This window comes from Oncorhynchus gorbuscha, linkage group LG08 (genome assembly GCF_021184085.1).
Source record: "Oncorhynchus gorbuscha isolate QuinsamMale2020 ecotype Even-year linkage group LG08, OgorEven_v1.0, whole genome shotgun sequence".
NCBI lineage: Eukaryota > Metazoa > Chordata > Actinopteri > Salmoniformes > Salmonidae > Oncorhynchus > Oncorhynchus gorbuscha.
The window spans coordinates 1660135-1672634 of NC_060180.1; the positions used below are offsets into that span (position 1 = coordinate 1660135).

A 12500-nucleotide genomic window follows, 5' to 3' on the forward strand; every position below is an offset into this window, starting at 1 on the left:
ATGCTAATGCAATGCTTGGGGAAGAGAATCACTAGCTGACGTATAGCTAGATAATGTTGTTCAAACAGAATGCTAATGCAATGCTTGGGAAAGAGAATCACTAGCTGACGTATAGCTAGATAATGTTGTTCAAACAGAATGCTAATGCAATGCTTGGGAAAGAGAATCACTAGCTGACGTATAGCTAGATAATGTTGTTCAAACAGAATGCTAATGCAATGCTTGGGAAAGAGAATCACTAGCTGACGTATAGCTAGATAATGTTGTTCAAACAGAATGCTAATGCAATGCTTGGGAAAGAGAATCACTAGCTGACGTATAGCTAGATAATGTTGTTCAAACAGAATGCTAATGCAATGCTTGGGAAAGAGAATCACTAGCTGACGTATAGCTAGATAATGTTGTTCAAACAGAATGCTAATGCAATGCTTGGGAAAGAGAATCACTAGCTGACGTATAGCTAGATAATGTTGTTCAAACAGAATGCTAATGCAATGCTTGGGAAAGAGAATCACTAGCTGACGTATAGCTAGATAATGTTGTTCAAACAGAATGCTAATGCAATGCTTGGGAAGAGAATCACTAGCTGACGTATAGCTAGATAATGTTGTTCAAACAGAATGCTAATTCAATGCTTGGGAAAGAGAATCACTAGCTGACATATAGCTAGATAATGTTGTTCAAACAGAATGCTAATGCAATGCAAGGGAAAAGGAGTCACTAGCTGACTTATAGCTAGATAATGTTGTTCAAACAGAATGCTAATGCAATGCTTGGGAAAGAGAATCACTAGCTGACGTATAGCTAGATAATGTTGTTCAAACTAGAACAACAGAAAGACAAAAAGCCTATTCAGAAAAGAGGGGCCTTCATGACCTTAAGGTGCCGTTTCACCTCCATGTGCCTCCACTCAGGGCTAAACACAGACTGAACACAGGTTGAATTTGACCATGAATAAGATACTATAACAATTACGAGCTTATATTTTGACACCGTTGCTTTGGTCAATTCTTCACGGGGCCATTCGTGCCTATTGTATAATCACCGTCGTGGCCAGAAGACATCAGCTTCCGCCTCAAAGCTGATGTTTCTCGTGGTTTGTATTCTGCCGTGTTTGGCAGACAGGTAGTCCGTGTAGTAAGGCAGACGACCTCTCTCTCTCTCTGACTCCAGGCAGAGACAGAATTACGTCGGCTCAACCCCCTGCTAGGGGTCATGACCTTGGGGTGGCGAGCCCGGGGAGAGGAGTCTGTCTTATAGAGCTGGTGATGTGATCTGATAGAGTCTGGAGTCCTCTGCTCCCTCGTTACCGGAGTGTTAATGCCCAGCCATGTCAAGATGAATACACTCAAGCCTGTCACTCACTGATCAATAACACAGACACCATCACTATGGAGACACACCAACAAACAAAGACATTATCTACTATGACATAACAACATAAGTTATTAGCATCACTGGGGAGGATGTGGAGAAACAGAGACCAGTTGGTAGAGCGTGGCACTTGCAACGCCAGGGTTGTGGGTTCAATTCCCACCGGGGACCAGTATGAACATGTCTGCACTCACTACTGTAAGTCGCTCTGGATAAGAGCGTCTGCTAAATGACTAACATGTAAACAAAGCCATTATGATTTCCAGGTTTACCGACTAATGCTATGACATAATTAATAGCTAAAATGGTATGGAAAATGGCCCCCAAAAACCATGTACCAATGTATCTTAGCAAATGTTATTTAGTAGTGTCAGATATTACAGCCTAGCCTCCATTCCAAATGATGAACAAACAGGACGATGGTAACTGTCGGCGACATATCAGCACGGAATGGGAAACTCGCCCACAAAAACATGTACCAGATATCTTACAATATATGTTATTTGGTACTGTATACTTGTAGGATATGATGTCTTGCGGTGGCTTCAGTAGAAATATGACATGTGGTCTATGTGGTGTATTACATTGCTGGGTGGCTGTGATACTCGTAAAAAAAAAAAAGAATGGCTGTCTTTTTAAAATTTTTAGATACATCAAAAAATATTTCCTATGTACCTTTAAGAAATGTCATTGTGATGGTTGGATTCACTTCTACATGTCATCAGGATGAAACAGAATACCTCTAGTTAACTAGCCTGGTAAAAAAAACGTGACTGAATGCTGAGCTCACCATTGAGTTTAGCATTCAGTCTGGTTTAGCCAGGCTCTCCTTACCACCAGCTAGAACAACCTATTCCAGCAGACATGGGTGAGATAGTCAGGCCATAGGGCTCTGGTCAAAAGGACTGCATTATATAGGGAATAAGGTGTATTTTGGGCCATATCCATAGATGTACTGGGCATTAGAGTGAGGGTTTTTGGCATATATGTACTGGACATTGTACTGGGCACGCGCTCCAGCAGGTATATTTCACTGGTCACCCCCAAATCCAATTACTCCTTTGGCCGCCTTTCCTTCCAGTTCTCTGCTGCCAATGACTGGAACTAATTTCAAAATCACTGAAGCTGGAGACTCATATCTCCCTCACTAACTTTAAGCACCAGCTGTCAGAGAAGCTGACAGATCACTGCACCTGTACATAGCCCATCTGTAAATAGCCCATCCAACTACCTCATCCCCATACTGTTACTTATTTATTTTGCTCCTTTGCACCCCAGTATGTCTACTTGGACATTCATTTTCTGCACATCAATCACTCCAGTGTTTAAATTGCTAAATTGTAATTATTTTGCCGCTATGGCCTATTTATTTCCTTACCTCCCTTATCTTACCTCATTTGCACACACTGTAAATTGTTTTCCTATTGTGTTATTGACTGTATGTTTGTTAAATTCCATGTGTAACTCTGTATTGTTGTTTGTGTCGCACTGCTTTGCTTTATCTTGGCCAAGTCGCAGTTGTAAATGAGAACTTTTTTCACATAGATGTACTGGGCATTAGAGTGAGTTTTTTTTTCACATGTACTGGGCATTAAAGTGAGTTTTTTTTTACATAGATGTACTGGGCATTAGAGTGAGTTTTTTTACATAGATGTACTGGGCATTAGAGTGAGTTTTTTTACATAGATGTACTGGGCATTAGAGTGAGTTTTTTTTCACATGTACTGGGCATTAAAGTGAGTTTTTTTACATAGATGTACTGGGCATTAGAGTGAGTTTTTTTACATAGATGTACTGGGCATTAGAGTGAGTTTTTTTACATAGATGTACTGGGCATTAGAGTGAGTTTTTTTTACATAGATGTACTGGGCATTAGAGTGAGTTTTTTTACATAGATGTACTGCCATTTTTACGCTAGTCATAGGATTATGTATTTTACAAGGAGGCAATATTGAGGTGGGTGTCTTAAATGGGTATTTCACCTAAACTTGAGTAGGAACCACAGCCCGTGTACTGTAGGTTGACCTGCGGGTGGTTTGAGTGGGAACCACAGGTTAACATGGGGGATGGTTTGAGTGGGAACCACAGGTTAACATGGGGGATGGTTTGAGTGGGAACCACAGCCCATGTACTGTAGGTTGACCTGCGGGTGGTTTGAGTGGGAACCACAGGTTAATCTGGGGAGTGGTTTGAGTGGGAACCACAGCCCATGTACTGTAGGTTGACCTGCGGGTGGTTTGAGTGGGAACAACAGCCCATGTACTGTAGGTTGACCTGCGGGTGGTTTGAGTGGGAACCACAGGTTAACATGGGGGATGGTTTGAGTGGGAACCACAGGTTAATCTGGGGAGTGGTTTGAGTGGGAACCACAGCCCATGTACTGCAGGTTAATCTGGGGAGTGGTTTGAGTGGGAACCACAGCCCATGTACTGTAGGTTGACCTGGGGATGGTTTGAGTGGGAACAACAGCCTGTGTACTGTAGGTTGACCTGCGGGTGGTTTGAGTGGGAACCACAGCCCATGTACTGTAGGTTGACCTGCGGGTGGTTTGAGTGGGAACCACAGGTTAACATGGGGGATGGTTTGAGTGGGAACCACAGCCCATGTACTGTAGGTTGACCTGCGGGTGGTTTATCTTGTGTATGGGAAGTGTATTCCTCTGTGGTGAATGACTAATGTGCGGGTATTGATCATGGTATGTACTCTGGCCTAGCAGATGGAAAGTAATTAATGAGTCTATTTGCTTCCGAGGACCGAAGGGAACAGTTGAGGTTGATAAAGCGCCAACCGTTCAGCGGAGCTACGAGAGGCTGAGGCCCCCAGTGGAGCTGTCCAGAAATAATGCCAGATCAAAAGATGTGATTAGATTTATCCATACTGAAAATCAGAAGAAAATAGCTGAACAGTGTAGAGTAGAAGTGATTTATGTTCTCCTGTGATTGCATATTGCAACAGATCCCAACCGATCACACTATGAAAATAGAAAGATTTTTACATGTGTGTTAAATGAAATACATTTACCATAATAGGTCTTTTAATGTTTTTTTTAAATGATTAGTTATCGAAAACATTTGTTTGAGGATATAGAATTATTGTTGTATGTTGGGCAGCAAATGGCAGTAACCTATTCACCACATGCACAGACCCCCCTCCCCTCCCCCAATCACACACACACACACGCACTCACACACCCCCGACTCCCCCAGGGTCTCTTATATATCCCCTTGATGCGTTTTGCTCTTCTTGGGAGTGCAGGTTCATCCTCTGGCCCCAGTGAGAAAAGGTCAAGCGGCAGAATGGAATGGCAATAACCCTTCCAAATGGTACTATCAGGAGAGACATGATTGATCAATTGAATTCCATGGCAGAGAAAAATGTGGGATTAAGTAGAGTATTATACGCACATTGAGTTGAGGCATGATGTTCATTTCAAGTTCATTTCGGCTCCCTCTTTGCCACCAGACCAGGCAGGCAATCAATAGGGTCCCTCCTTGCATATCATATATCTCTGCAGCTCCCTCCAGGACCAACCAGAGAACATAATCTGCCGCAAATTTAGAATGACAGATTTGTAAGGGAGCTGAAGCCCTTTCCAGAGATCCGCGGAGGAGGAGGCTGGAGGCTGAGAGGCAGTAGCCAGAGCCGTTGCAGCCTGGGATGGGAAGGGAGGGGTCTGGAGGGCTGTAAAAGTGGGGCTTTAAAGCATCACAGGGAAGTGCCAAAAGGAAAAGCTAAGGCATCCCTCTCCCTCTGTTTGGAGAATGGCATCCTGGGACTGGGAGGTGATTGAACTAGACTGTACTATTTATTCATTCACAGCATCTCTCTCTCTCTTTCTCTCTCTCTTTCTCTCTCTCTCTTTCTCTCTCTCTCTCTTTCTCTCTCTGTCTGTCGTGTCTGTCTGCGGTCACAGCGGTGTTAGCTACCCAAATGAAACACTGCTACTCTGCCACTCTACTGAAAATGAAAGCAGTATTAAACTGTGGAAAAGGGAAATTGAGAAAGGAGAGAAGAAGGAGGGAAACCCCTGGAGCCTGGAATGAACATGGATTGAAAAAGCCACTGCAGTACTGTAGCTACAGTGTTCATTAAAATACACGGGCTCCACCACTACAACAAGTATATATTTGCACTGATGGTAATCCATCAATTACCACAGGGGCTTTCACATCATGATGCTGGCTAATACTGTGTGTGGTAGTGGTAGTTTCCTCTACTGTCTGTGAAGATAGACTGCACTCAGTGGCTCACCACTAGCAGTATTGATATGACCCGTTTAGAATCTACCCTGACTGAATCCACCCTGACTGAATCCACCCTGACTGAATCCACCCTGACTGAATCTACCCTGACTGAATTTACCCTGACTGAATCCACCCTGACTGAATCTGCCCTGACTGAATCCACCCTGACTGAATCTACCCTGACTGAATCTACCCTGACTGAATCCACCCTGACTGAATCTACCCTGACTGAATCCACCCTGACTGAATCTGCCCTGACTGAATCCACCCTGACTGAATCTACCCTGACTGAATCTACCCTGACTGAATCTACCATGACTGAATCTACCCTGACTGAATCTACCCTGACTGAATTTACCCTGACTGAATCTACCATGACTGAATCTACCATGACTGAATCTGCCCTGACTGAATCTACCCTGACTGAATCTACCCTGACTGAATCTACCATGACTGAATCTACCCTGACTGAATCTACCATGACTGAATCTACCCTGACTGAATCTACCATGACTGAATCTACCCTGACTGAATCTACCCTGACTGAATCTACCATGACTGAATCTACCCTGACTGAATCTACCATGACTGAATCTGCCCTGACTGAATCAACCCTGACTGAATCTACCATGACTGAATCTGCCCTGACTGAATCTATGACTGACTGAATCTGCTCTTTATAATTGAGTAGTAGTGGTTGAAGTGCTACACAGGTATAAACAATGCATTATACAATGGGTGTACATGCGTGTAAACGATACAGTAAAACACTTGCGTGTAGTACTCTTATCCAAAGTTACCAGTAACACACAGTAATGATATCAACAAAAAGCCACAGGGGCTTCAGCCTGCTTCCTACCTTACAGGGACTTCAGTGATAGCCAGCTTCCTACCTTCCAGGGGCTTCAGTGATAGCCAGCTTCCTACCTTCCAGGGGCTTCAGTGACAGCCAGCTTCCTACCTTACAGGGCTTCAGACAACCAGCTTCCTACCTTACAGGGGCTTCAGTGATAGCCAGCTTCCTACCTTACAGGGGCTTCAGTGATAGCCAGCTTCCTACCTTACAGGGGCTTCAGTGATAGCCAGCTTCCTACCTTACAGGGGCTTCAGACAACCAGCTTCCTACCATACAGGGGCTTTAGTGATAGCCAGCTTCCTACCTTACAGGGGCTTCAGTGACAGCCAGCTTCCTACCTTACAGGGGCTTCAGTGATAGCCAGCTTCCTACCTTACAGGGGCTTCAGACAACCAGCTTCCTACCATACAGGGGCTTTAGTGATAGCCAGCTTCCTACCTTACAGGGGCTTCAGTGACAGCCAGCTTCCTACCTTACAGGGGCTTCAGTGATAGCCAGCTTCCTACCTTACAGGGGCTTCAGTGACAGCCAGCTTCCTACCTTACAGGGGCTTCAGTGACAGCCAGCTTCCTACCTTACAGGGGCTTCAGTCAGCCAGCTTCCTACCTTACAGGGGCTTCAGACAACCAGCTTCCTACCTTACAGGGGCTTCAGTGACAGCCAGCTTCCTACCTTCCAGGGGCTTCCTGATTAGACTCTAGTGTTGTTGCTCTCTCTTCTTGTAGATGGTTCAGATGGGTCTGGCCCAAACACTGATTCTCAGGTTAGTGTGGACAGTTTACGGAAGCACCTGCGGGCCGATGCTTTCACTCAGCAGCAGCTGGAAGCTTTGGACCGGGTCTTTGAGCGCCCGTCGTACCCCGACGTCTTCCCGACCTCGGAGCACATCAAACCAGAACAGGTTAGTTATGTCTTGTTGTTTGTCACCGTCAACAGCATCAAATACACCTGTACTGCACCACATCAACACTTCCTTTCCATCCAAGCTTCAACAGCATCAAATACACCTGTACTGCAGCACATCAACACTTCCTTTCCATCCAAGCTTCAACAGCATCAAATACACCTGTACTGCACCACATCAACACTTCCTTTCCATCCAAGCTTCAACAGCATCAAATACACCTGTACTGCAGCACATCAACACTTCCTTTCCATCCAAGCTTCAACAGCATCAAATACACCTGTACTGCACCACATCAACACTTCCTTTCCATCCAAGCTTCAACAGCATCAAATACACCTGTACTGCACCACATCAACACTTCCTTTCCATCCAAGCTTCAACAGCATCAAATACACCTGTACTGCAGCACATCAACACTTCCTTTCCATCCAAGCTTCCTCCAGCTGTACAACCATGATATTGTTGTTGATGTTTTTCTGTTTATTTTATTTTATTTAATTATTGTCGTTGCTGCTCCAAACGCAGTTTTCTCTGAAACTCAACATATTTTTATTTACTTTTTCGTGCTGAGAGATTCTGCTATTTTATTAAGTTGGCCCAGAGGGCCCCGAAGGAGCACGCCATCTGAGCATATATATATATATATATATATATATATACCTGCTCCACGCAGCTCTCAAAATAAAATGCCCTACAAATGTATAGGCTGGTAAAACAGTCATTCCAGTGTATTAGGAAACAGCATGTAAAATGCTGTAGGGATTTCAGGGAAAACTCCCACGTCGTATCGATCTTGGGATGAAAAAAACACCCCATTCTTTGGATCCCCTATAATTGAGAATAACAGAAAAGGCAACATGCAATTAATCAATATCTCAATTTTTCTCTATTTTTGCCGTTGTGTTATCTGACTCTGTGTGTCTCCTTCTGCACCTGTTATTTCTGTTATAATTCCGTGTCCTTCTTCTAAAATGTTATTATTGAAACAGTGTATGAAGCTGCTTTCAGCTGGCAGATTTATCATGGAAATGTTTTTATTTTTATTTTATAAATTGTAAACATAGCAAAAGGGGCTTTCTTGATTTATTTCCACACACCTGGTGGTGTATATATGGGATATTCTAATGCGTCTTGCTTTTGATGTCAACACCACAAACACCCACCATCTATCCATCCTCATTTACCAAATGAAGACCCCTTCTGTCACCACCCCCCCACCCAGAAGAAACCACAATAACTACACCCTTACATGTTGACTTACTACCTTTCTTCTCATTAAAACCTCTCTTAGGCTTATTACAATGGATAACCTTTACTTACTTTCATTACACTATTAAACAACAAGAGACTATTCATTTGTACCCGGTATAAAACTACAAGTCTTTAAGGGAGGAGACCCATAAAAGAAGCTAAAGCAATGGGCCTAATTGAGTTCATTTTAATTTCTCTCCGATCGCGGTGAATTACGTAGGTAATAAATCAGTAGGACAGGACTCACCTCCAGAAGAGAGCCTAATTTGGAGCTAATTACCAAACTGATTTCTACTGGAAGATCAATACCAAAACGAATTGGAAATGACTTGCAATCACAGAGAGCTTCAGAGAGAGTATTAAAGAAGAAGAAGAAGAGAGGGAAAGGAGGCGGGGTTCAAAATAAAAGGAGACCAGTAGAACAGTAATGGAAAAGAGACCAGTAGAACAGTAATGGAAAAGAGACCAGTAGAACAGTAATGGAAAGGAGACCAGTAGAACAGTAATGGAAAAGAGACCAGTAGAACAGTAATGGAAAGGAGACCAGTAGAACAGTAATGGAAAAGAGACCAGTAGAACAGTAATGGAAAGGAGACCAGTAGAACAGTAATGGAAAAGAGACCAGTAGAACAGTAATGGAAAAGAGACCAGTAGAACAGTAATGGAAAGGAGACCAGTAGAACAGTAATGGAAAAGAGACCAGTAGAACAGTAATGGAAAGGAGACCAGTAGAACAGTAATGGAAAAGAGACCAGTAGGACAATAATGGAAAGGAGACCAGTAGGACAATAATGGAAAAGAGACCAGTAGAACAGTAATGGAAAAGAGACCAGTAGAACAGTAATGGAAAGGAGACCAGTAGAACAGTAATGGAAAAGAGACCAGTAGAACAGTAATGGAAAAGAGACCAGTAGAACAGTAATGGAAAGGAGACCAGTAGAACAGTAATGGAAAAGAGACCAGTAGAACAGTAATGGAAAGGAGACCAGTAGAACAGTAATGGAAAAGAGACCAGTAGGACAATAATGGAAAGGAGACCAGTAGGACAATAATGGAAAAGAGACCAGTAGAACAGTAATGGAAAGGAGACCAGTAGAACAGTAATGGAAAGGAGACCAGTAGAACAGTAATGGAAAGGAGACCAGTAGAACAGTAATGGAAAAGAGACCAGTAGGACAATAATGGAAAAGAGACCAGTAGAACAGTAATGGAAAAGAGACCAGTAGGACAATAATGGAAAGGAGACCAGTAGGACAATAATGGAAAGGAGACCAGTAGAACAGTAATGGAAAGGAGACCAGTAGAACAGTAATGGAAAAAGACCAGTAGAACAATAATGGAAAAGAGACCAGTAGGACAATAATGGAAAAGAGACCAGTAGGACAATAATGGAAAAGAGACCAGTGGATAAGAGCGTCTGCTAAATGACTTAAATGTAAATGTAAATGTAGATCAGTAATGGAAAAGAGACCAGTAGGACAATAATGGAAAAGAGACCAGTAGAACAGTAATGTAAATGAGACCAGTAGGACAGTAATGTAAAAGAGACCAGTAGGACAGTAATGTAAAAGAGACCAGTAGGACAGTAATGGAAAAGAGACCAGTAGAACAATAATGGAAAAGAGACCAGTAGGACAATAATGGAAAAGAGACCAGTAGAACAATAATGGAAAGGAGACCAGTAGGACAATAATGGAAAAGAGACCAGTAGGACAGTAATGGAAAAGAGACCAGTAGAACAATAATGGAAAAGAGACCAGTAGGACAATAATGGAAAAGAGACCAGTAGGACAATAATGGAAAAGAGACCAGTAGAACAATAATGGAAAAGAGACCAGTAGGACAATAATGGAAAAGAGACCAGTAGGACACTAATGGAAAAGAGACCAGTAGGACAGTAATGTAAAAGAGACCAGTAGAACAATAATGGAAAAGAGACCAGTAGGACAATAATGGAAAAGAGACCAGTAGATCAGTAATGTAAAAGAGACCAGTAGGACAGTAATGTAAAAGAGACCAGTAGGACAGTAATGGAAAGGAGACCAGTAGAACAGTAATGGAAAGGAGACCAGTAGGACACTAATGTAAAAGAGACCAGTAGGACAGTAATGTAAAAGATGTGACTGGAACAGAAACATCTGTTTTAATTGAATAAAGTATTAATCAGAGGATTTTCTCCTTTCATGGATCTCTCTTTCACTTGTCGTCGTTCCCCTTTCTCCTCATTGGTCAATATGTCCCTATTAGCCGGGGTCTGGGTGCTGGTTGGAAGGCTATTAAAAACACCATTCTGGAGATGCAGAACTAAATAGATTCACCCCTCCCACACTTCTGCTAGCCATTTGGTCATCCTTTTCAAATCTATCTTTTCTTTTGTTTAGTTTTGTCTTCCTCCATTTCCCCCGTCTTCGAGCCCATCCTTTATCTGCATGATAAAACGCCTGTTTAACGTCCAAAGCCTTCCAGAATAGAGGAAAACATCCGACATTGTCCCCGTGAACAGTTGTAGCAGACAATTAGAGTTTATCTGGGATAGAAGCAGACAAGAGTGGGGTCACAGGCTCACAGGCGTCCCCTTTGGGACCGCAGCCCAGCGAGCCACTCAGACACACACTGGGCTTCTCTTTTTTTGGGGGGGGGAACAAACATTGTCAACACACAGTCTCCCGGAAGTCTGATCTCATTATAAAACACACACTAACATCTGCCATGACTGTCTCAAACTATCCACCACCATACAAAGGAAATACTATCTGTGGGTAAACAAAGTGTCTCTATAGTAATGTATTGGAGTCCAAACGAAATACATAGAAAATACATCATGGTCGATATAAAATCAAGTCATTTTCTCACTATGACAAAACATATATAAATAGAATGAAGAAAAAATATATATTTCTTTCAATTTGATATTCATTTTGTATATGGTAACACGGAGCAATGTAACTTACAGTATATGACAACCTATTTATAGTCACTGATGATGAACCAAAGGGTTGTGGAGAAGCTTCTTTTTTTTAAACTTTTTTTTTTTTTAATTCAAATTTTTTTTAAAGCCCAAAGGTGAATAGTGTCCTGTTGTGAACCAGGGCCACATGGCGTGTCTGTGTGCATCCCAAATGTAATCTTATACCCTGTGCAGTGCTCTACTTCTGGTCCAAAGCAGTGCGCTGTAATAGGGAATAGGGTAGCATTGGGGACAGTGGTGTGGTAACCAAGCAGAGCTGTTTTCTCCCTTGGCTGATCAGGACTCCTGGCTGCAGTCAGGCACAAAGGACCAGATGACGGCTTGGCTTTTCATTCGGCTTTTCTAGATCCCACTTCCTCTCAGAACAAAACCAAAATACATTAATGATATGCTTGAACTCCCACCCTCACCGCTGCTGCAGCTAGTGGACTCACACACACACACACACACACACACACACACACACACACACACACACACACACACACACACACACACACACACACACACACACACACACACACACACACACACACACACACACACACACACACACACACACACACACACACACACACACACACACACACACACACACACACTCACAAATAGACACCCTAAGATTCACGGAGAGACAGTATTTGACTCTGTAAGCATGGTTTTGGTAGCCAATTTTGTGTTTTTGAGAAACCCTGTTTAATGAAGGCTCTTTAGATGAAACATTGGTGGAATGAAGCCCACAGCAGGGAGAGGTGGGGCCTTTTCTTTTTCATTTCTATGGTTGTGTAATGATGTACGTGTCTTTTTGCAGGCTAACGAGTACTCCCACTCCCACTCCCTGTCCTCCCTGAATCCTGGTCTGGACGGCGAGGTCAAACCCAGCCTGTCCTCCAGCAGTAA

The 12500-nt window shown here is 43.0% G+C and overlaps 1 protein-coding gene across 1 annotated transcript in view; it reads left to right on the top strand.

Annotated features, from left to right (window-relative positions):
• Positions 1–12500, top strand: part of LOC124041092 (paired box protein Pax-2-B-like) — a 34702-nt gene that overhangs the window by 21871 nt on the left and 331 nt on the right. The window contains exons 6-7 of the mRNA XM_046358250.1: positions 7200–7375; positions 12412–12500. The exon at positions 12412–12500 is cut by the window's right edge and continues 331 nt beyond it. Coding sequence (XP_046214206.1) covers positions 7200–7375; positions 12412–12500 — 265 coding nt within the window. The remainder of the gene's footprint in view (positions 1–7199; positions 7376–12411) is intronic.